The sequence below is a fragment of the Brachypodium distachyon genome, chromosome 2 (genome assembly GCF_000005505.3).
Source record: "Brachypodium distachyon strain Bd21 chromosome 2, Brachypodium_distachyon_v3.0, whole genome shotgun sequence".
In the NCBI taxonomy this organism is placed as follows: domain Eukaryota; kingdom Viridiplantae; phylum Streptophyta; class Magnoliopsida; order Poales; family Poaceae; genus Brachypodium; species Brachypodium distachyon.
Window position 1 is genome coordinate 38,467,617 of NC_016132.3, and position 24,612 is coordinate 38,492,228.

At 42.7% G+C, this 24,612-nt stretch overlaps 3 protein-coding genes, 1 long non-coding RNA gene and 1 pseudogene across 4 annotated transcripts; 1 reads left to right on the top strand and 4 right to left on the bottom strand.

The window, feature by feature from the left end:
• Nucleotides 1-1,733: 1,733 nt before the first annotated feature.
• LOC112268544 lies at nucleotides 1,734-4,629 on the bottom strand (annotated as a pseudogene).
• Nucleotides 4,602-7,482, bottom strand: LOC100830200 (protein Rf1, mitochondrial). The gene has a single exon (XM_024460037.1). It carries the CDS (start codon nucleotides 7,386-7,388, stop codon nucleotides 4,749-4,751), a length of 2,640 nt encoding a protein of 879 aa, XP_024315805.1. The 5' UTR covers nucleotides 7,389-7,482; the 3' UTR covers nucleotides 4,602-4,748.
• A 5,632-nt stretch (nucleotides 7,483-13,114) lies between these two features.
• LOC100839818 (RNA polymerase II-associated protein 3) lies at nucleotides 13,115-16,998 on the bottom strand. The gene is made up of 10 exons (XM_003569017.4): nucleotides 16,560-16,998; nucleotides 16,252-16,376; nucleotides 15,844-15,965; nucleotides 15,664-15,746; nucleotides 15,386-15,493; nucleotides 15,094-15,207; nucleotides 14,048-14,233; nucleotides 13,865-13,959; nucleotides 13,675-13,772; nucleotides 13,115-13,491 (listed from the first exon to the last, which is right to left on the bottom strand). Exons 1-10 carry the CDS (start codon nucleotides 16,641-16,643, stop codon nucleotides 13,358-13,360), a joined length of 1,149 nt encoding a protein of 382 aa, XP_003569065.1. The 5' UTR covers nucleotides 16,644-16,998; the 3' UTR covers nucleotides 13,115-13,357.
• Nucleotides 16,856-19,137, top strand: LOC104582770 (cysteine-rich receptor-like protein kinase 2). The gene is made up of 5 exons (XM_010233517.3): nucleotides 16,856-17,027; nucleotides 17,224-17,528; nucleotides 17,598-18,055; nucleotides 18,237-18,358; nucleotides 18,463-19,137. Exons 1-5 carry the CDS (start codon nucleotides 16,856-16,858, stop codon nucleotides 18,930-18,932), a joined length of 1,527 nt encoding a protein of 508 aa, XP_010231819.2. The 3' UTR covers nucleotides 18,933-19,137.
• Nucleotides 19,138-22,336: 3,199 nt separating this feature from the next.
• LOC100840119 lies at nucleotides 22,337-24,164 on the bottom strand. Its single transcript, XR_138108.4, has 2 exons — nucleotides 23,644-24,164; nucleotides 22,337-22,783 (listed from the first exon to the last, which is right to left on the bottom strand). It is a non-coding gene; the product is annotated as an uncharacterized LOC100840119 (long non-coding RNA).
• Between the last annotated feature and the right edge of the window lie 448 nt (nucleotides 24,165-24,612).

Consider the following 24,612-nt stretch of genomic DNA (forward strand, 5'->3'; position numbering starts at 1 on the left):
TATCATTATGTCATTTTTAATAGTTTTGTTGGGATAATGGTAAGATCAGATTCCCCAATGTTGGTGGATCAGTTTGGGACACCTCATACTAGAAAGAAAAAAACGGGACACCTCAGCTGCCCAGTTGGATTCCTTGATGCATTAGGTGACACTTGCAGCATTAAACTATGATGAAGGCAAATCTTTACTGATATTTCCTTCCCCTATGGAGCGTCAGCTTTCTTAAGCATGGGCCTCAACAAATTGACGCACTTGCTCCATCTGACATTTTGCATTGCTCAGAAACATATCAGTTATCCTCTCCTTTCCTTTTTCTTCTGGAAACATACCTATCTTTTACAGTGCCCGAAGAAAATAGCTAAACGCGCTCGTGGTACACAGTTTCTGACCGACCACTGGCTGTCCAAAATCCGAGCAAACAGGGAAACATCTATCGTTGTCAAATTAACCCTCTAGAATCTCGTTGGTCATAAATTCACCAAGTGCTTTGCTAGCTAGCTTAGTTCTTAGATCTCCTCCGGGTGTCTGGATGGATGATCCATCCCACATCATTGTACTACCTGTTTTGATCCGGTCGATGATGTAACCATAATTCCAAGCTAAGCAAGAGGTGTCCTGTTGTCAAAAAAGAAGTGCTGCTGCAGGACCAGGATTCAACGTCAGGAATTCGTACCATCAGGATGCACAAGGGCAAGTAGAACTCAGTAGCCATGGGACTGATCAACATGCCTTTCAGCCAACCTCTTCAAGAACTCCCAATGTCCTTAAAGTAGAACCTTATATGGTTCACAGCCCCAAGTGGTTCCTAAAGATTTCCAATGAGCTGCCTTTACAACGCTATCTCAACTCAGAGCCAACATGTCTTCCTGCTGCCATCCTCCTTCGACGTACTTGGGTTGCAGCCGCCTGAGGGCTTCGACTTGATCTGTTGATGCAGTTTCAGCCAGGAATGTTTGACCCCAGATCTTTCTTGGCAGGAAAATAATAATTTAAGCAGCAGCAAATATAATAGTATTGTCAAATAAAGTTGTGCAACTACTAAGCACTAACAAAAATTCAAACCATCTTCATGCAACTTTGAGTAATCACGTAGGGACGCCGAATAAGGGACTATCACTTTATGACTTGATGAGGGAAAACATAGAATGGATGCAATGGCGGCAGGTTCAATCATACTAGATTTATGCATTGGTGAGAGGCACATGATTATCAAGTCAAAGCGGCAAACGTTTGCCAAATTCTCTAAAATGCTAACTGCCAACACTGCATAATCCCTGGTTATATAATAATAATAATAATAATAATAATAATAATAATAATAATAATAATAATTAATAAAGTAATAACAGCAAAGGTCATGAAAGCAGTAGAATGCCAGAGATGTAACAGGCAACCATATCGGAAAAATTGAGGCCGTGCACTTCACGACATCAATCAGAAAAGCATGAGAGTGCATTCTTAAAAATCTCCAGTAGGCTCGCTGGTGGAATTGACTGGTCACATAACAAGAAAGTGAGAATTTAGTAGCATGCACATCAAGATCAAGCAAAGGCACCAAGAAAAGAGGTGCTGGGAATACACCTTCAACAACTGTATTTGCCGGGCAGGGTCATCAGAGATAGATGTCCAAGAAACCTCAAAATCATAAGCTGTCTTTGGTGTCTTCACACATTTTACAGTGCTGGACATATATCGCGAAGCAGCACGCAATGCAAGATCTTGTACTGATATTTCTAGCCCAGACTTCTGTTTAGCATCTCGTGTTTGCTGTATTAAATAATTAAATTGTGATATAAGAAGCAACACAAGTACAAATTTCCAAAAAAAGTGTGAAAATTCAATACTTCTTTGCATCACAATTGCAGCAAGATACTAGAGAACATCTGTTTCTGAGATGCAGGACACCTAAGTAATAGTGTGATGGACAAAGTAGGGCGGGTTTGCCCTCCACCTCTTCCTTTAAGGTTTCCCAACAACCTGCACCCTCGGTTCTACCCCAAAAGAAACAGACAAGTTGCAAAGAGTTAACTTTGCCAGTGGGCGAGCATTCCTTTGCTTGAGTTGACATGTTTGCTATAGGAAACCAGACCAGCTACTGAGCTGCATTTGAAATGAATACACATTTCGCAGACCTGGTTCAACCGAGGAGGGGTGTATGGGTTTTAAGAACTCCAGGTGCATGAATAATTTATCTCACATATCTATAAGGATCAGATACTGCATTTCAGCAAAATAGCAAGTAGAACCACTTATATGCCATGAAAGCTATCCTGTGAAAGATGCTAACTAGGCCATGGTATAAGCTGAAAGTACCAACAAAGAAATCATATATGTCTTGGTTTTAGTCAACTCATAGACCATACACAAACAATATCATGGGTAGTAATAGTACGATAGCTAGAAATGCTGTACTCAGAACGCACCTGCATTTTATTATCTTTGAGGCTTACACCAGATGCTCCTTTGGACGCGCCATCTGAACACTCTCTGATCCCGGCTGCAGCCTTCACAGGCGAATCAACTTCCATGAAACTGCCCTGTAGAATTATAATATGTATTACACATAGAAACAAGTTGGTTGAATAGAACAAAGGTGGAATCTGACCAACTCTACAAGAAACAAACGTGCATGCTTGTACTAAGCTGACAGCCTGACAGAACGTATTACACAATTTTACTCATCAACAAAGAATACTACAGAAGTGGTATGCAGTAGAACCTACCTTCAGCGGATCACTCAGTGGGATTAGAAGTCATATCTTTTTTATCTCCAGCTTTATCAAATTCAGGAATTGTATGTTTAGCTAGAACTGAACTTCTCTTAGCCATTTTCTGCAGAAGCAATAATGTGATCAGTGAAGAGGGAAGTTTAGCTAGAACTGAACTTCTCTTAGCCATTTTCTGCAGAAGCAATAATGTGGTCAGTGGAGAGGGAAAAAAATCCGAAACCATCAAAATTTGTAGTGCCTTACCATCTTGAAAAGATATACTTTGTCACAACTTCTGAGCTTGAATGTGATTTTATAACCAATGAATAGAAAAGGAATTCACCAAGAAGCTTAGACGCAAACACTAAAATATACTTTCGAGTTTGGTAAGGTGTCAGAAGAGAATCAAAAAAGAGATTTGCTCACCTACATGAGTAGCGCCTTTATCTCGGAATACGTTTCTGCAACTCTGGATTGTTAGCATCAACACTTACAGCAAATTCAGCATCTGTATTGCCAATAAGTAATGCACACTACTTGTCAATGCTGGAGCAGAAAATAATAAAGCTCAAAAGGAAAGCAGGAAGGGTCAAAATGTAGAATACCATCCATTGCTTCCTTAAGCTTCCCAAGTCCCTTTCTAGCAGTAATTCGTTGTGAGTATGCTTTAACATAATGGTCATCCAGATTCAGAGCTTCAGTGCAATCATTCTCTGCCTCCTCAAATCTAATGAATACCACATAAATTTTTAAGACTAAACCAGAGAGCGGTCATAAAACATGCTTTCAAATTCCACAACAGGAAACATATGAGATATATCACAAATAGCAGAGAAGACTATCAGCAGTCTGAAGCTTTTGCTTAACATAAGTATAGCTATCTATCAAAATTCACAAATATATGTTAAAGAACCAAATAAGGTGAACTGGGTGAATCGATTGTAGCAACAAGCAATATCACATCGATGAGCACCCCAAGGTAGCAAACACAAACACAGTGCAGCAGTGACTTGCCTCCTTAGTTTAAGATACGCCATAGCTCGATTCGCAAAAGCAACCGCTGTCGGCGACAACGCGATACTTCTCGAGTAGCACGCGATACTTCTCGAGTAGCAAAATGGCTCCTGAGAAGGTTTCCTTGCCTTAGTTCTCAAATAACACTTAGATTTCATAAGCATAAGGTAAACCCCACTTGTCTTCACATTATCACTTGTACGGTACACTAGTCAAGGCTACCTAGAAAAATTGGTTTATATACATCATATACGTCTAAATCAGATTTTCTACACTAGGGACCATTTGCACATACATGGCTTTACCAGCACATACACTAGGAAACAACCTCTGGGCAGCAGCGCGGCACAAGCCCCATCTCTCAGGCCAGGCCCATTTCTCCTTTTGGCCCAGCCTACAATATGAGGTAAGTAGTTAAATACTTTCCCCACAAAAAAAAAAGTTAAATACTTGAATCTACAGTACACTTAGTTCTTTTTTTGTTCATATTAATAGAAAGAAAACATACTGGATATACTTATTTTCACAGTTATGCAACAATCTCAACTGGTGCTACTGAAAGCATAGAATATAGGAGACTCTGGCATGAGCTCATATTCCCTAAATACACAAAGCATCAGCAAGCATCGCTTCTTCCAGGGCCCATTTACCCCCAAAATAAACAACAAAATCCTCAAACCAAAAGTAGATCAACCCTTGAATGCATAGAAAATCACCGAGAATGGTATGAGCTAAAAATGCATTCATGCGAACTGTGAAGGGAAGTGATTTTTTTACAAAGAAGGTAAATTATCAAGTGCCTGGTACCATAGTAGAAAAGATTCACCAATATCCATTCTGCTTATACCTTCCCCGGTCGCCAGCGCATGCCCCCCAAGGAAGATTAAGAGTTTCACATATATTTCACATTCTTGCGATTTCAACACACCACAAAATAAACTCCATGAAAGAGTTAATAACTGATTTCTACAATGAGGCAATTTACATTTCTTATAACCGTGGATGGACCTGACGGTAAGCAACAACTCAGCTGTACTTTCTTGGATTTAAGTTCACGTCCAATGTATCACCACCGAAAAATTGATACTTTGCAGGGAGCAATTTTACGTCCTCCCAGTATTTCCCTTCCCTTGAAAACAGAGCCATCAACAACGAAACTGTTGAAGCTTCAAGTGAGATTCTCTTGCCGTCAACTTTAAACATATAATTTCCAGCCTTGACTATCTCACCCTTTTCCAGTAACACCCTGATGATATAATTTAACAGACGAGAGCTGGGAGCACAGCCACTCTTCTCCATTAATGAAAACATATTATCAGCTTCTTCCACTGATCCTTCTTTTAGAAGATTTTTTATCATTACTCCGTAGGTGGAGGCATTAGGTACTAACCCAGTGGCTGATATTGAATCAAACAATTCCTTTGCTTCTTCCCTTTTCCGAACCTTGTACATTGCATCAATCATGGTATTGATGATCGCAATATTGAACTTCACATTCATCGCACCTAATTTCTTGAACATGGCAATTGCCTCATCATCACAATTATTTCTACAAAGTCCTCCAAGGATTATACCACAAGTGGAAATGTCCATTGTCGTTCCACTTTCGATCATTTCATGGCACATTTTCTTTGCGCCAACAGTTCTCCCATCATTAAACAAGCCATGCAGTATGATGCCATATGTAATAGTTGTAGGTTTAACTCCTTTAGACAGCATTTCTCCGAATAGAATCAACCCATCATCGATCCTTCCATTTCTACAATAGCCATCAATAAGTGTATTATACGAAACAACATCAGGCTCAATGCCAGCTGATATCATGGCATCAAGTACACCGAATGCTTTCTCTATCTTGCCGACTAAGCCATATCCATCAATCAGTGAATTAAATGTAATAACATCGGGCCTCTCACCTATGTGTATAACAAAATCGAAGATATCATGTGCCTCCACAACCCTTCCTTCTTTGCATAGACTGTTTATTATTGAATTGAAGAACACAATGTTAGGACGAGGAATACCTCTGCTCATCATTTCAGAAACCAACTCCTTCGCTTTCACCAAATTACCATGCATACAAAACCCCTGAATTAGGGAGTGATAAACAATTCCTTCCGGTTTTAGTCCCATAGCAATCATCTGGTTGAATTTGTCCATAGCATCAGCCAGCCGACCCATCCTGGAAAATGCAGCTATTACAATTCCATAGGTGCATGCATCAGGAATCACTCCTTGTTCCTGCATCTGCGTAAATATGAGCATAGTTTCATCCATCATCCCGCGTTTACCATATGCATCAATTACTATGTTGAAAACACGTTGGTCTGCTACAATGCCATTGCCTTCCATTGAGTTAAACAGATTAAGCATATCAACAAAGCACCCTTCCGTTGCATACCCATGTAGCAGAACAGAATATGTGACAAGATTAGGTTTGTGGCCCTTGGCTGCCATGGAATCAAAAAATTCCGCAGCTTCTTTGCTCTTTCCATGCTTGCAAAGGGAAGACATATACGAGTTACAAGTAACAATATTTGGCATAAGACCCTGGCTTGTCATTTCTCTGAACATTCCAGCCGTCTCTTTCCACTGGCCCGAAATGGAATATCCATGGATCATGCAATTATATGTCACTTTATTTGGCTGAAAACCATTACTAATCATCTGGCGGAGGACTAATTCTGCCTTGTCCATTGCTCTGGCTTTGCACAACGCATCAATAATTGAAGTGTATGTCACTACATCAGGCACAACACCTTGCTGCATCATTTCATGGAACAGATTGCATGCCTTGCTTACTTCGCCTTCCCTAAAGAGGCCGTGGATCACCGTGTTATATGTCACCACGTTAGGGGAGCAGCCACCGGATTTTTTTACCATCGTGTGGAGCAGGTCAAGCGCCCTCTGGCTCCTGCTATCTTCACATAAGGTCTTAACAACCGTGTTATATGAGATAGTATCAGGCTCAACGCCTAGTTCCGGCATCCTATGAAGCAGCAGGTTGACCACATCATCTGACCTTTTTGCGTGGTAGAGGCACTTGAGGAGGATGCTGGCGACGATCACGTCCATCTTCAGCCCCGTTTTGAGGAAGCGTCCGAATAATGCAAACCCTACGGTTGGGCGGCGTGTGCGGCAACAGCAGTCCATGAGGATGTTGTATGTGCAGACTGTGGGCAGCGCCACCCGAGGGCGAGCTTCTTCTCGGCAAATGCGGTTGAAGAGGGCGACGGCAAGGGAGGGCCCGTCTCTGCAGGCTGCAGAAGAAGGAGCACGGGCGAGGGCGGTGAAGAAACCGTTTAGAGAGCGCTCAGGTACCGGGATGGTCTGGCGGAGCAATTCGTCGAACAGGTGGTGTGCGTCTTCCGTGCTGAGCGTCCCGGCACGGGCCCGCTCCGTGGCGGCTCCGAAGGCGGCGATGGGAGACCGGAAGCCTGAGGGCGGCGAGGTGGTGGAGGAGGAGAGGCGACGGCGGCCGATGTGGAGGAGGAGCCGGGTCAGCGGCAAAGGCGAGGCATCCGGCATGGCTTTCCTACTACTGGTGCTAGCTTTGTGGCCGGAGCCCGGAGGTGGAGGAGGCGATGTGGGCTCTTGGGGTGCTGGTTGCGATGAATCACGTCGGCCATGTGGTTTTCTCAGCTTGCGATGAATCACGTCGGCCATGTGAATTTCGCAGCTTGGGTGCAGGCTCCCGGCGTGAAGCACTGGCCCTCTCTGAAAGTACCAAAGTCAAAGCCAGGTGGTTTGAACTTTGAAGCCGTTGAAGGAACTACTCCCACCGAAGTTATGGCACAATTTAGTCGTTTTCACCAGCCTGATGGTTTTATTCCAAAACTCGGCTTAGCTTATAGCTTATTATATTGTATTGGCTTGTAAGGTTTTCGATAAAATTATTAATAGAATAAAGATTGATGATATTAAAAAAAAAGGAAGATTGGTGATATTCAAAAAAAGTTTTGTACTTCTTCCAAAGATGTCTCAACTTTGATTAAATTTGAATGCATCTATACACTAAGTCATGTCTTGGTACATCCAAATTTTAACAAATTTGAAACATCTTTTGTTGGACGGAGAAAATAGTAACAATACATCAAAATAGAAATCTAAAGACGTGCTCTGTTACACAACTCGTCAAAATATGATAACGATTTTTATAAAGGAATGAACGAACATACAACCGTGTGTGTACCCGATCGACGATCCGTTTTCTACCCGGATGCTGTTGATCAACTATTAGATTTTAAAATCTTTTATCTCTCATAATGTGTGCCAGACTGACGAGCCGTTTTTACCGTTAGCTTAATCGTGCCGAGACCTACACAACTTGATCAGTTTGCTGAGCATCAACGGTCACCTATGTAAAAAAATGGATCATTGCATCTTTATGATCTAAGGACAACTCTTCTTGTTTCAACTCTTCACTGCTCACATTTTGAGCTTGCTTAACATTTTTTTGACCGAAAACAGTAGGAGAGACTCCTACTGCTGTATATATTATATATAAAAAATATTTACATATTTACAAATGTACAACCAGAGGCATTCCCCTGTTATTTAGAAAAGGTCTATAAAACTAGTAAGAATGGGAGAAAGGGATTGAGCCACCCTACAACCTAGCAAAGATAAATCTTTGCTAACCAACCCTGGAAATTGGCTAGCTTCCCCTCAAAAATGAATTTATTTCTGATCTTCCAGATATTCCAAGCAGTTAGAGAGAACACCTCAAAAAAGAGAGGGTTATTGAATCTTTTTTTGACCTCAGGTAGAGCTTCAATATAGGTTGAGTCTCTTGGCCAGGTTATATTAATGTGCCTCCAACACCTTTTACTGAATGGACACTCCAAGAAGAGGTAGTTCAAAGCTTCTTCCCTTCCAGTGTTGCACAACACACAATTCAAACTTGAATCAATATTATAATTTCTCCTTGAGAGCATATTTCTGGTATTCAATCTGTCACTAAGAAGAAGCCACACAAAAACCTTCACCTTCAGAGTAGTTTTAGATTTCCAATCCACTTAAAAAGGGCTGGTGTGATAATTCTGGAGTAGCAAAGATTATAGAATTTGCTAGATGAAAAGGCAGTACCCCAGGTAGGGATCCAAAGATCATTTCGGTGGACAGAGATATCAGCATCAATTATTAATTCATCCAAAGTATGCATTTGCTCAAGAGCTTCTGGAGAAATTGGAGTTAAAAAACCAGCAGGAATAGAGCCAAGGTTGCAATATTTCTCAATAGACATATCCTCATCTCTAGCATAGGAAAAAAGGCATGCCAATTTTGTGGAAATAACTTCCTCTTTGCACCAAGAATCTTTCCATAAGAGCATTGTGTCACCATTTCCTGGTTTACAAGTTGAAATGCCCCTAAATAGAGGGATTAATTTCAGAATAGCCTTCCACCAAAATGAACCCACTGGATTCATGGCCTGATGGACCCCCTGTTGATAATATGTCTCCCATAACAAATTAACCCAAGGGATGTCATCTTTGTTAAAGAATTTAAAAAGATGTTTGAGCAATAAACCCTGATTTTGAACTCTAAAATTGATGACTCCCAGTACTCCATGTTTTTTAGGTCGACACATCTTATCCCAAGCTACCAAAGCATTGTTTGAATCCCCATTAGCTGTTTTCTTACTCCATAAACATCTTCTTCTAATCTTGTCAATTTGGTCCACAATTTTGACAGGTAATTGCAAAGAACACATAGTGTAAGTAGCAAGAGAGGACAAGATAGAGTTTATAATTGTCAATTTGCCACCATAAGAGAGTAGAGCTGTAGTGCTAGACATTCTTCTTTCAATTCTATCCACCAGAGGCAAAAAATCAGTGACAGTTGGTTGTGTAGTAGCTAAAGGTAATGCAAGGTAGGTGAAAGGCATTGAGGCAACTGCACAGCCAAAGATACCAGCAAGCTCAGAGGCTCTGGCATCACTCGGATTAATAGGAATCAAATTGGATTTATGAAAGTTGATCTTCAATCCAGTGGAAGTGGCATAATGCTGTAAAATTTCTTTTAGATGCAAAAACTGCCCATCCTCAGCAAGAAGAACCAGGATAGTATCATCAGCATACTGAATGATAGGAAATAATCCTTCTCTGGGAATTGGAAGCTCTAAATTTCCCAGTTGATGCTCCTTATTAATTATAGCCTGAAGTAAATCTACTGCAAAAACAAAAGGCAGAGGAGAGAGGGGATCACCCTGTCTAACCCAACTCACACATTTGAAAGTTTTACCAGGAACCCCATTTAATAACACAACAGACTGGCCAGAGGACGGGATAATTTTAATCCAGCTAAGCCAAACTTCATCAAAACCCATGTGTTTCAGCATTTGCAGGATGACATCATGTTCAATCATATCAAAAGCTTTCTCAAAGTCTAACTTTAGCACCACACTTGTCTTCCAGAAGCTTGACATTGATGCAAATATTCAAAAGCCCAAGCTAAACAATCCCGAATGGATTTTCCTTTAATGAAGCCATATTGATTGCCATGAACAATTTCAAGAATCTTAGTTTGAAGTCTATCAGCAATGATCTTTGTCAAAAGCTTTAAACAACAATTTAGAAGAGAAATAGTTCTATAATCATTTGGGCCCAAAGGGTTAAGCTTCTTTGGCACTAAAGTGATAAGAGAATTGTTAAGGCTAACAAGATCAATTTACTTTCTTGAAAATTCTTAATGACCTGATAGAAATCCTCAGCAATTAAACTCCAACAAGATTTTAAAAAACAACCATTAAAGCCATCTGGACCAGGAGCCTCGTCAATTGGAATTTTCATTAGGGCATTGTCAATTTCTTGCTTTGTATATGGAACAGATAACACATTGAGTCCCTCAACTTTCTTAATTAGATTAGCCAGATCAAAGATCATAGTGTAATTGTCATATTCACCCAATCTCTTTTTATAAGCATGAAACAGAACTTCTGCCCTTTCTTCATGGGATTCGACCAACTGACCATCAGGAAGTTGCAAAGATGCAATAGCATTTCTCCTATGTCTTTCAGTAGCCATTCTATGAAAGAATTTGGTGTTTTCATCTCCAAATTTAGTCCATCTAACCATGCAACGTTTTCTCCAATATTGATTTTGGTAAGAGTGTAGTCTCAGAATGTGAACTTTTAGGATCCTCCTGAAGTTTCTTTCAAGGATTGATAATGGCCTCAATTCCTCAATAGCATCCACGTAGGCTAACACCTTGTCACAGTTATTAAGAGGGATTTGGACCATTGCTTAAGAGCTCGTCTGACATTTTTCAGCTTAGCATTCAGAATAGCATCAGAAGATTTAGCATGAACCGGATTTCTCCAAGCAGCAGCAACAGTCTCTTTAAATCCCGTATGATGAATCCAAAAAATTTCAAACCTAAAGAGCTTTGTACGAGGGATATTGGTTTCTACTGTCAACAAATAACGGACATGATCTACGACAGGACGCGCTAAGGCTTTCACAGACGTATTGGGATAAATATCAGCCCAAGAAGAAGAAGTAACCAATCCTATTGTTCTAGCAAAGGAGAATCCTGCATATTGATGCAAGTGAAATTCATACCCTTTATAGGGATTTCAATTAGTTCTAGCACTCTAATTATGTCGTTAAACAACCACATGTCCTCTGCATTTCCCCCGATCTATTTTTATTTTCACAAGACCTCATGAAATTAAAATCACCCATGAGAATCCAATTTTCATCATTACTAATTTGGTGATCATAGAGCCAATCAACAAACTCAGTTCGTCTCTCACCTTCACAAGGGCCATAAACATTACAAAGAGTCCAGAAAGAGGAATTTCGAATTGATTTAAACTGTATAACAATGGCCCAATGAGAGCTATAAAGCACATGACCCACAAACACTGAACTATTCCAAATAGTAATCAAACCTCCAGAACTACCCACAGAAGGAACATAAGCAAACTGATCAAAACACTTGGGACATAATTTTCTTAAGTAAGAGTGGTCAAAAATTTCTCTCTTAGTTTCCTGAAGACAGATAACTGAAGCAGCACAATCGTTGATATGGTTTCTAAGAGGAGCATGCTTATCTTCAGAGTTGATACCCCTAACATTCCAACAAAGCACATTCCAGTTTCTAACCAAATTTGACATTAAAGCAACTGATAAAAAGGAGTTTCAACACATACATCCCAGGGTAACTAACAAAACTTGCGTAACATTGCAATGTCTAAACATATTTTTGTACTTGGTAAAACTGTTTTAAGATGTCAATTTGCGTTTGGCAGAACAAATCCCTTAAACTAGTACTCTCTCCGTTTCTAAATACTTGTCGTGCTTTTAGTGCACATTATTTAGGAACAGAGGGAGTATAGTTTTACATACCACGAGCGATAGGTGGATTTGACCGAATTTGGCGATGGTCCGCGCACGAAGGAGGTTAGGAAATGAAGAGTTGGACCTTTAAACGGTTGTCAGAGCGATAGATGAAGGACGCAGGCAGAAAATTTACGAGGAGTCATAGAACTTTTTTAAGACCAACAATTTTACGGGACTCCTAACACTTTTTAAAGACCGATAAAACCCAAAATATTTACGAGCCAAGGCTGTACAAGGGATATGCTAGAGACGGCTAAGACACAAATGTGACCAGGTTCAAGTCCTAAGCTTGATGTGGGTGTCATATCTCCCTAAATTATTTCAAAACCGGCGACATTCTTTCAGTGGTAAGTGACGTACCCGTCGAAAGCGAGGCGCATGCGATAACGTTATCAATCTCCCAAGATCTGCCGGCTCAGTCCTTCGGAGGTGCTCATAGGGGTAGTATATGTGTGCGCTCATAGTGGTGAGTGTACGCGCTGTTGTGACCCTACCTCCCGTCTCCGTTAAAAAAAACGGTTGGTAGAGTCAGGGTCTTGCTCCCAACACAATGACCTAGGGTGACAGGCCCTCGAGATAGGCCCAGCAAGCGCTTTCGTTGAGGCAGAGACGAGGACTTGTCCCCAACACAAATGACCTAGGGTTAACGGGCCCCCGGGGTCGAGCCCAGCAAGGCTGGTATTCGCATGCTTGCCAAAGCACCCAGGACGATACAGGAGCCTTGGCATATCATTTAGGCAGCAAGGTGTTGAACTAAACAGTCGATGCGGTACTATTTGCGAGCGGCGCGCTCCGCGCGAGCTGAGGAATCGCGGCACCGCCCGTTAGCCGAAATAGGCCGAAAGCCCAGTAAGCAGCCGCCCGAAACGCGATCGTGGTACACAGTATCTGACCGACTAGGAAAAACATCTACCGTTGTCAAATTAACCTATACATGTCTGACCAAGTGCTTTGCTAGCTAGCTTAGTTCTTAGATCTCCTCTGAGTATCTGGATAGATGATCCATCCCGCAAGGCCGCAACATTGTACTACGAAAGATGTGTCCTGTTGACAAAAACAAAGTGCTGCTGCAGGATCAGGATTCAACGTCAGGAATTCAAACCATCAGGATGCACAAGGGCAAATAGAACTCAGTAGCCATGGGACCGGATTAACATGCCTTTGAGCCAACCTCTTGAAGAACTCGGCAACTATATGGTACTCCCAATGTCCTTAAAGTAGAACCTTATATGGTTCAGAGCCCCAAGTTGTTCCTAAAGATTTCTAACGAACTGCCTTTACAACACTATCTTAACTCAGAGCCAACATGTCTTCCTGCTGCCATCCTCCTTCCATGTACTTGGATTGCAGCCGCCTGAGGGCTTCGACTTTATCTGTCGATGCAGTTTCAGCAAGGAATGTTTGAGCCCAGATCTTCCGCAGTTCTGACAGGAAAATAATAATTAAGCAGCAGCAAACATAGTACTGTTGCAACTACTAAAAAAAATCAAATCATCTTCATGCAATTTTGAGTAATCACATAGGGACGCCAAATAAGGGACTATCACTCTATGACGTGGATGAGGGAAAACAGAGAATGGATGCAAGAACGGCAAGTTCAATCATACCAGATTTATGCATTGGTGAGAGGCACATGATTATCAAGTCAAAGCGGGAAACTTTCGCCAAATTCTCTAAAATGCTAACTGCCAACTCTGCATCATCCCTGGTTATATAATAATGATAATTAATAATAAAGTAATAACAGCAAAGGTCATGAAAGCAGTAGAATGCAAGAGATGTAATGGGCAAGCATACCAGAAAATCGAGGCTGTGCACTTCACGATATCAATCAGAAAAGCCGATGAGAGTGCATTCTTAAAAATCTCCGGTAGGCTCGCTGGTGGAATTGACTGGTCACATAACAAGAAAGTGAGAATTTAGTAGCATACACATCAAGATCAAGCAAATGCACCAAAAAAAGAGGGGCTGGGAATAAACCTTCAACAACTGTATTTGATGGGCAGGGTCGTCAGAGATAGCTCTCCAAGAAACCTCAAAATCATAAGCTGTCTTTGGTGTCTTCACACTTTTTACAGTACTGGACATATATCGTGAAGCAGCACGCGATGCAAGATCTTGTACTGATATTTCTGGCCCAGACTTCTGTTTAGCATCTCGAGATTGCTGCATGAAATAGTTAAATTGTGATAGAAGAAACAACACAAGTACAAATTTCCCAAAGAAGTGTGAAAATTCAGTACTTTACATCACAATTGCAGCAAGAAAAAAAAAACAGATGTTTCTGAGATGCAGGACACCTAAGTAATAATAGTGTGATGGACACTGTAGGGTGGGTTTGCCCTCCACCTCTTTCTTTAAGGTTTCCTGACAACCTGCACCCTCTGCTTCACCCCAAAAGAAACAGACAGGTTGCAAAGAGTTAACTTGCCCTGTGGGCGGACTTTCCTTTGCTTGAGTTGACATGTTTGCCATAGGAAGCCAGACCAGCTACTGAGCTGCATTTGAAATTAATACACATTTCGCATACCTGGTTCAATCGAGGATGGGTGGATGGGTTTTGAGAACTCCAGATGCATGAATAGTTTATCTCACATATCGATAAGGATCAGATACTTTATTTCAGTAAAATAGCAAGTAGAACCACTTATATGCTATGAAGGCTATCCAATGGAAGATGCTAATTAGGCCATGGTATAAGCTGACAGTACCAACACAGAAATCATATACTCCCTCCATTTCACAAAGGTTGACCGATGAAAACACTATTGATATGTGTTTTTTCATACATGAAATTTATATCAATGGATTCGTCTTTAAAAGTACTTGCTAATAATCATGGTTTCGTATCATATAACTTACATATTAATAGAGTAACTCTTGGTCAAAGGCTTGTCTTAACGAAACAAAATATGCCAACCTTTGTGAAATGAAGGGAGTACGTGCTGGTTTTAGTCAACTCATATATCATACGCACACAGCGTCATGGTAGTATGATAGCCAGAAATGCTGAAGCCAGAACGCACCTGCATATTATTATCTTTGAGGCCTACACCAGATGCTCCTTTGGACGCGCCACCTGAACACTCTCTGATCCCAGCTGCAGCTCTCACAGACGAATCAACTTCCATGAAGCTGTCCTGTAGAATTATAACACGTATTACAAATCCAAACAGGTTGGTTGAACAGAAAAAGGTGGAATCTGACCAACACTACAAGAAAGAGATGTGCATGACTTGTACGAAGGTGATAGGATGTATTACACAATTTTATTCATCGACAAATAACAATACAGAATTATTATGCAGTAGAACCTACCTTCTGCGGATCACTCAGTGGATGAGAGGACATATCGTTTTTATCTCCAGCTTTATCAAATTCAGAAATTGTATGTTTCGCTAGAACTGAACTTTTCTTGGCCATTTTCTACAGAAGCAATAACCTCGTAAGTGGAGAGGGAAAAAAACAACCAAAACCTGTAACGCCTTGCCATCTTGAAAAGCCGTACTTTGTCACGACTTCTGAGCTTGAATGTGATTTTATAACCAATGAATAGAAAAGAATTCACCAAACAGCTTACACACAAACACACTAACCTCCATGAGTAGCGCCTTTATCTCGGAATACTGTTTCCTCAACTCTGGATTGTTAGCATCAACACTTACAGCAAATTCAGCATCTGTATTGCCAATAAGTAATGCACACTGCTTGTCAATGCTGGAGCACAAAATAAATAAGCTCAAAAGGAAAGCAGGAAGGGTTAAAATGTAGAATACCATCCATTGCCTCCTTAAGCTTCCCAAGTCCTTTTCTAGCAGTAATTCGTCGTGAGTATGCTTTAACGTAACGGTCATCCAGATTCAGAGCTTCAGTGCAATCATTCTCTGCTTCCTCAAATCTAATGAATACCACATAAAAATGTAAGACTAAACCAGAGAGCGGTCATAAAACATGCTTTCAAATTCCACAACAGGAAACATATGAGATGTATCACAAATAGTAGCAGAGAAGACTATCAGCGGTCTGAAGCTTCTGCTTAACATATAGCTATCTATCAAAATTCAAAAATGTATGTTAAAGAACCAAATAAGGTGAACTGGGTGAATCGATTGTAGCAACAAGCAATATGACATCGATGAGCGCCCCAAGCTAGCAAACACAAACACAGTGCAGCAGTGACTTGCCTCCTTAGTTTAAGATACGCCATGGCTCGATTCGCAAAAGCTACCGCTGTCGGCGACAGCGCGATACTTCTCGAGTAGCACCCGATCGCTTCAGCAAACTTTTTCTGCTTGAAATACTCATTGCCCTACAGACAGAACCATCGGGGAGAAAAATACATGTATAACAGTAGCAGGAGCTTAGTTTCATAGCAAAAAAAACAAAAGAAACCATTGGGGGAAAAACATGTATATCAGGAGCAGGAGCTTAATTTCACAGCAAATAAAAAAAGAAAAGGAATTTTGCTACTTATTTCAGTAGCTATCCCGACCTGTTCCTTCTCCGATGCGGCGTCAGGCATGGGCTCGTCGCTCAAGTAGCTGGAGTAGTTCTTGTGGTTGTACCGAACAGCCATCTCTAAGCAGAAGAAGGAGAAGAAGAAGAAGGAGAAGGATCCGACGGCGTTCGATTCCGCACAGCAAACGAACGAGAGAGCTGCGCAATCCGAGCAGGCTAGGCTAGGGCTTCCCTGACCAGCAAAAACGAACCGCCAAATCTTCAGTCCACCCCAGTCCAGTACAAGTAGAAGGGGTTAGGAGGAGGAGGAGGGAGATTCAATTAGCGGGAATGCGCCGGGACGGCGCTGGCGGGGTTAGGGGGAGCTGGAGGCCGGCGTCGGGGGAGCAGGGCAGGAGGCCGGCGCTGAGAAGTGAGAACGGCGGCGCTGCAGTTTGTGGGCCTGGGGAGAGGAAGCAGCAGGCTTCGCTTCGCTCCAGGGTCCAGACACTTGTCCAGGCTCGTGCGAGGTGACCTGGGCGTTGGCAGGTACGGAATATGGGTTGGGCTGGGCTAGGTCTAGTTGGAGAGTTGGGCTTGGGCCAAACCCTGTGCTAAGTAGTTCTACGTAAATCGGGTACCGCTGATTAAAACCCGAATTAGCCAAACTAAATTCGAGTTTTCAGATTTGATACCCGAGAGTTCTGTTCGGTTTTCAGGCTTCGCCATGCATCAGAGACCAGCAGCCCTCCGCCGCCACTCAGTCCCGCCAGCCGTCCCCTTCCTCCTCGCGGTAGCGACGGCGGCCGCGGCCATCTCCGCCGTGTCCGGCGCCGACCCGGTGATCGTGGCGACGATGTGCGGGCCGACCCCCGCGTCCGACCCGGAGACCTTCGACGTGAGCTTCGTCAACGCGCTCGAGCTCATCTACCAGAACGTCACCCGCTCCGGCTTCGGCACCGCCTTCTCCTCCTCCTCCCCCGGCTCCGGCACAGGCGACAACAACTCCTCCAACTCCAGCGTGGTAGTGTACGGGCTGGGGCAGTGCGTGGGGTAACTGTCCCGTACGGACTGCCAGCTCTGCTACGCGTAGAGCCGCGTGAAGCTGCCCCGCTGCCTCCCCTCCACCGCCGGCCGCATCTTCCTGGACGGCTGCTTCCTCCGCTACGGCGCCGCCCGCCGCGACTTCTCCGCGGACCCCTTCTCCCCCGACTCCGACACCGCCGTCTGCAGCTCCTCAAACAACAGCAACAGAACAAGAGCAGCGTCCTTCGCGGGCGCGGCAGCGGGGCTGCTGCGGAACGTGACGGATGCCGCGCCGGGGGGCGAGGGGTACTACTCCTATGGGGCGGCCGGTGCCGGTACCGGGGACGGGGAAGAAAGGGTGTACGCGGCGGCGCAGTGCTGGAGGTCGCTCAACGCCACGGCGTGCGGGGAATGCGTGGCCAGCGCGCGTGAAAGGGTCGTCCGGCGGTGTCTGCCCGGCGCCCTTCTTCCTCCCGTCCGACGCCAACGCCAACGCCAACGCCGGTGGAGCATCATCGTCATCCAGTGAGTACAAAAGGTCTTCGTTGGTAATAATTGGTCCAGCTGATCGAGAGTGAGCATCGTGCCGTGTCCGGTTTCTTCTACTGATAACAACAGCTAGAGATATTTTCTACTCTACATGAATTTGACACTCTTCTTCATCCTCTGATCTTCTGAATCGACCGCTCTATCCATGGCTGGCAGCCCGGCACGTGATCATCGTCGTCGTCGTCGCCTCCGTCTTCTCCGCCGCGGCGGTGCTCGGCATCGCGTATCTCTGGACGAGGATGCGGCCCAGCAGCGGAAGCGACGACCTTCGCCATGACGGTACTTACTAGTATTTCCCTGTGTCATCATCCTGAATTCGTCAAGTACTCCAATCCGGCCGGCCGATGACATATATAGCTTAATTCCAAATAATAATAATGCAGATCACATGGACGGCTCCGGCGAGATCATCCGCGCCATCGCCGCGTCGCAGCTCGGGTTCCGGTACGAGGAGCTCCGCAGCGCCACCGACGGCTTCAACCAGATCAACAAGCTCGGCCAGGGCAGCTACGGCTCCGTTTACAAGGCACATGCATACATTGCATATATTTGCCATCTTCTTCCTCTTCCTTTTGGGAAGACTCCTCTCTTGTTGAATGACTCTGGATATGGCGGCCGGCAGGGGATGCTGGCGGACGGTCGGGAGATCGCGGTGAAGCGGCTCTTCTTCCACACGAGGCAGTGGGCGGAGCAGTTCTACAACGAGGTGCGGATGGTGAGCCAGGTGCAGCACAAGAACCTGGTCAAGCTCCTCGGCTGCAGCGTCGACGGCCCCGAGAGCCTCCTCGTCTACGACTACCTCTGCAACACCAGCCTCGACCACTACCTCTTTGGTTACTACCACCTCCAATAATTCCCCTCCTCCAAGAAGAACGCGTTGGATTGGGAGCGGCGGTCGGAGATCGTCCTCTGCACGGCGGAGGGCCTGTCGTACCTCCATAACGCTTCTGAGATCAGGATCATACATAAGGACATCAAGGCCAGCAATGTGGCATCAATCCAATGGTATCATTTGATATACCATTTCTAAATTCGATTAATGTCATAACATTTGCCTCTGGTTTGGTATATGAAATAGCAAAAGATAAATCTGTGTAACCGGAAAAAAGCTGCATAAACACATAATCACAATACCCAGGTGGCTTTAAACATGATTGCTAGGTTCAAAAGATGAAATGTAAAACAATCTACAAGATTGAGATTGGGACGGTGTATGGCCCGTCATAGCATATATGCTAATGAAATATCATCGGAATTTTAATGATGTGTCAATGAAATTTCAGTGATACAACAATAAAATAATGATAGTTCAAATTTTAGTGGTACTCCCTCCGTCCAGAATTGTGAATTTGTATATGTGAATATGTATAGATTCTTATACAAATCCAGTCAGTTGAAAATTCGGGACGGAGGGAGTATATTTTTTTGAGAGATAATTTTAGTGGTATATCAATAAGTTTTTAACGATTGATCTATCAGATAGTGTTTTAAGTTTGATTGCTGTTGAAATTTGTAGTGCTAATCAATGAAATAATGTTATAATTGATTGGTATTTTAATTCTGGTACAATGAGTTGAACCCGCTCAGAGACAGCTTCAGCCAAGATTCACTGATCATCTAGTTGTCTGACTGCATAGTTATGGGAAAGGATGGCATTTGTAGCTGACAACAGTGATGTTTATTGTAACAGAATTAGTTTTTGTTACAACCGCAGTAGTTCTAACTGGACTTGCTAGAACTTTTGGAAGCTTGCTCCCCGATGTACTTGTCGAAATATATTCCTTTTGGATGCCCATCATATACCACTGAAAATATACCATGCATGCGAAAAAAAATACCACTGAAAATATACCGTGCACGCACCAAAATTAAAGCATGTAGTACATGAATGCGTGGTATGTTAGTTCGGTATATGAATATTTATCATTGGTACCTTGAAATCAACAAATTCATTGGTACGCAGTTGGTTCGCTTGCCATTGGTATATGGTGTGTTTCATTGGTGTATGGTATATGGAACTTTTCATTCTACAAATAGCTCCGAATGAACCGGAACATTCATACACCACTTTATGAAAAAAAATGTACCAATGAAATATGCCATAGACCAATAGAACTTACCATTTCTGAACCATACCATGGCACATATCAAGGTCAATATACCAACGAACAATATTGCGTACCTATGGAATATACCATTCCTATGTCATATAGCACTGAAAATAAAACATGCAGTAAGCATGTCGTACATGAATGAATGGTGTGTTCGTTTGGTATATCAATACTTTCAATGGTACCTTCAAGTAAACAAATTCATTGGTACGCCGTTTGTTTCAATGGATTTGGTTTCCTCCTTTCCGTGTTGTTATGTATATTATATACCTATGGAATATACCATTAATATATCACACATATTATATGCCAATGGAACATACAATTAAAATATCAGATACCACTCGCATATGTCATAGGTGACTTAATTATGTGTTCATTTGGTATATGGTATATTTTATTGGTATGTATGGTATATTCCATTCGTATATGGTACCTGTCATCGATGCATGGTATATTTCATTGGTACGTGGTATATTGTTCAGTTAAAAAAATACATGGTATATTTTTTTTGGTATATGTTATGTGAATGATATATGAATGGCATGTCATTGGTATATGGATGCAGAAAACATGTGGGCCAGTTGGGCGGAACGTGGCGACGTGCGGCAGGTTGCATGCCACCGGTGGAAATGCCTTTCGAACGCGGCTTTTTTACCGGCTCAGTCACCTACGGGTGTCCGATTATTGCCGTATGAAATTCATGCGATTGATATGAAGTATCATTATGTGGCATTTTTACCGGCTCCGTCACCTACTAGTGTCGGGCCAACCTCTCATGCGCCGCCACGTGGAGCTAGCATATGGTCAGCTCTAAATTTGCTCGCTGGAATATCATTGGTATATGATATATGAATGGTATATTTTAAGTGGTAAATGGTATCTTAATGGTATATTTTAAGTGGTACATGGTATCCGAACGGTATATTTTACTGGTATATGTTATATTTCATCGGTATTATATATTTTATTGGTATTAGTTATGTGAATGATATATGGATCTCCAGTCAAAAAAAGATATATGGATCCAAAAATCAGTCGGACGCCACGGGGCGATGTGTGGCAGGCTGCATGCCACTGGTAGGTGGCGGAGCCGGTACAAAACGTGACTTTTCTACTATCTCTTCACCTTCAGATGTCAGGCCAGTCTCTCATGCGTCGCCACGTGGCGCCAGTCTAGGCCCACCTCTAAATCCATTCACTACTATATTTCATTGGTATATGATACTCCCTCCGTCCCAAAATAACTGTCGTGGAATTGCATACTTTCTTATACAAATCCACGTCACTTATTTTGGGACGGAGGGAGTATATGAATGTTATATTTCATCGTTATACACTATATGAATGGTATATATTTCATTATTATATGGTATAAGAATGGTATATTTCATTTGTATATGGTACTCCCTACCGTCCGAGTTTATAATGCCTTATGCCAATGTAATACTCCCTCCGTTCCTAAATAGTTGTCGTTGTTTTAGTTCAAATTTTCACTAAAACAACGACGAGAATTTAAGATCGGAGGAAGTACCATTTATATATCATGTACTCCCTCCGTTCCTAAATTGCACTAAAACAACGACAATTATTTAGGAACGGAAGGAGTATCAACAAAATATATTATTCATATACAATATACCAATATAATATACCATTCGGATACCATATGTACTAATGATACACCAGCAAGTGAATTTAGTGGTGGGCCTATAGGCTGGCTTCACACGGCGGCGCATGAGAGGCTGGCCAGACATCGGTAGGCAACGGACCCGATAAAAAAGCCGCATAATGATACTTAATATCAATCACATAATTTTATGTCATATAATCGTAGTTAATGAAAATATTAATAACCAATGGAATTCTAATGATATCACGATATGGTATATAACTCCAGTTCCAAATACTGCATCCGGGCCATATGCATCATTGTTATCATTCTCAGTTTTGAAGCTATTCTTTTTAGAAATTCACCTAATTTCCAAAGCTTCATGTTAAAATCAACAGTTGCTCGTTTTCTCTACAATTAATTGAGTCTTCAAAAACCGACTAGACATAATTTGTACGAAATATTGAATTTTAAAATCACTTCGGAAGTCTGTAAATCCGTTGTTGCTGCCAAGACATGCAGACGACAATCACGAAAACTAAAAAAACAAAATTAGATTCTATCTTTCTCTTCTGACTCGAGATGAACCAAACATTCCATATACGACAAAATACATTTCAGAATCACATCTAACAAATATGCTAACCGGAAAAATTCCACAATCTGCGGTATCCAAACAATGTTTTCTAGGGAAGGTTGTTCACAGACGTGTGCTTGCTCCTTGCTCCTGGTGCTGTTCGCGTCCTCTGATGTACGGTGACAGAGGAAGGTTGTTCACAAATAGTGTAAACCTACCAACCTGTTACTCCCGGTTGTTCACGGATTGTTCACAAAGCTAACAGACGAATTCGTGCGAGCAATCCAAGATCTACGGTTTACATCTCCTCGGCTTTGATGTCCTATAGAATGCCACCATCTCGGCGTACTTTCACCATTGTGCAATCACATTACACTCTTTATCACAACAGATGGGGTAAATACCTGAAAAAACACAATCACATTGAAGAATGGACGAGAGACATTAACATGTTGATTGGGGGAAATTTTGAACATAGAGAAAAGTGGACCAGAGAGGCACAACACGTCAAAACCTGAATAGACATAATGCAAGTTGGACGTGAAAAAGAAGAAGCTAGCTTTTGGGAAGCGGCTTGTCAGTGTTAGCCTTGTATTGGGTTCGCAAAAGAGTATGGATCAGTCATTCTAAAGCACTTTGTTTCTTTTTGAACTACATTAAATCTGGGAACATTCTTTTGACCATTCAAATTAGCAAAATAGGTTATTCACCACATCAATCTGTGCACATTTGTACAATATCTGCATCAGGTACTTCAATACTTCTTTAATTAGAGTTGCACAGCCCAAAACTATACTTCTGTACTTTCAGAAGCAACTAGAACACTTCACCCCCAATTGTGATTCTTCCTAGCATGCCAACAATGAAGGTTGATTTCTAAGTTTGTACAATGTGGTCTGTCATGGATTGGGAATTTTGTTTTGGTTCAGAAAACAGATATAAAAAAAGTACAGTACAAAAAAAACTGCTGATGGGATTAGGGAAAATTCTACAACACATTTTTAGTTCCGAGAAAAAGTGCATACCATCATTTTGCAGGCTGCAACTTGCATTTTGCAGGCTGCATACCATCAATTTCAATTCTAAAACAGAAATCTGCAATTTGTTTTCTTACACGCTGAGTCCCTAACTATAGAAAGCATAACCTGTAGGAAAATCTTACCAAGGCCAGGATGTTGAACCATAAATCACATCAACAAGAATGCAAGATCTGCAGGCTGGAGAACTGTAGCATACAAAAATTGACGGGAAAGGACAAAGTAACCTGGAGGCGTTGGCCGATCCGTTGAGATGTGCATCACCTCGTCACCAACGACCACGGAGGAGTGGCTGGAGCGGCAAGCAGCACAGCAATAAACCTAGGCATCCGCTGGAGCGGCTTCGGGAAGAACGGCGCGGCTTTGGGAAGAACGCGGCGGCGGCACACCGCAGTGGTTCGCGATTTGGGGAAGAACGGCGCGGATCCCGCTGGATCCGGAAAAAGACCGCGGCGGCGGCGGCGCACTCCGGCGGCTCGCGATTTGGGGGAGAAGGGCACGGTGGCGGGCTGGCGGCGCACGTTTTCTCGCACGGAGGGAGGTGGGGCGGCTGGACGGCTGTAACCCCTTGGAACGATTCGAGGAACTAGCCGAGTGAGATTACAGGCGAATCCCTGCATAGAACACAATTAACTCTTTTTTTTTTGCGATTTTGGGTTTATATTGCGATAAAGTAGATAGCCAACACCAGAACGAACAATGCGGCGGGTAGGGTTTAACCCAATTACAAGAGAGATGCCCATCCAAGGGGACGAATCTGGCTTTTATAGCCTTACAAACCAGGTGAAAAGTAAAGGTAACAGTGCCGCAGTGAGTTTGCAAAAAGGTGAAAGTAAACAGTGTCTCGAAGCGGTAAGTTAAGTCCTTAACTAAAGAACATCGACACCTATAACTGAATAATTGGACAGTAGAGCTTCAAGCCTGACAATTCTCCCGTGTTGAGATCAGACTTGTCCTCAAGGCTGGAAATCAGGAAACACCTTTTGAATGAAGGAGTAATCTTCCCAAGTAGCTGGCTCAATTGGTAAGTTCTCCCACTTAATGCGCCACTGAACGACGGGTATGCTGATGTCGCCGTGCTACCGAGGAATGAGTTTGCGTTCCAAGAGTGCTTTTGGAGCAATACGAATGGCACCATGTTCATCAATCAGGGGTAGGTGTGGTGTGGGTACAACAGTAGGGCCCAGATGCTTCTT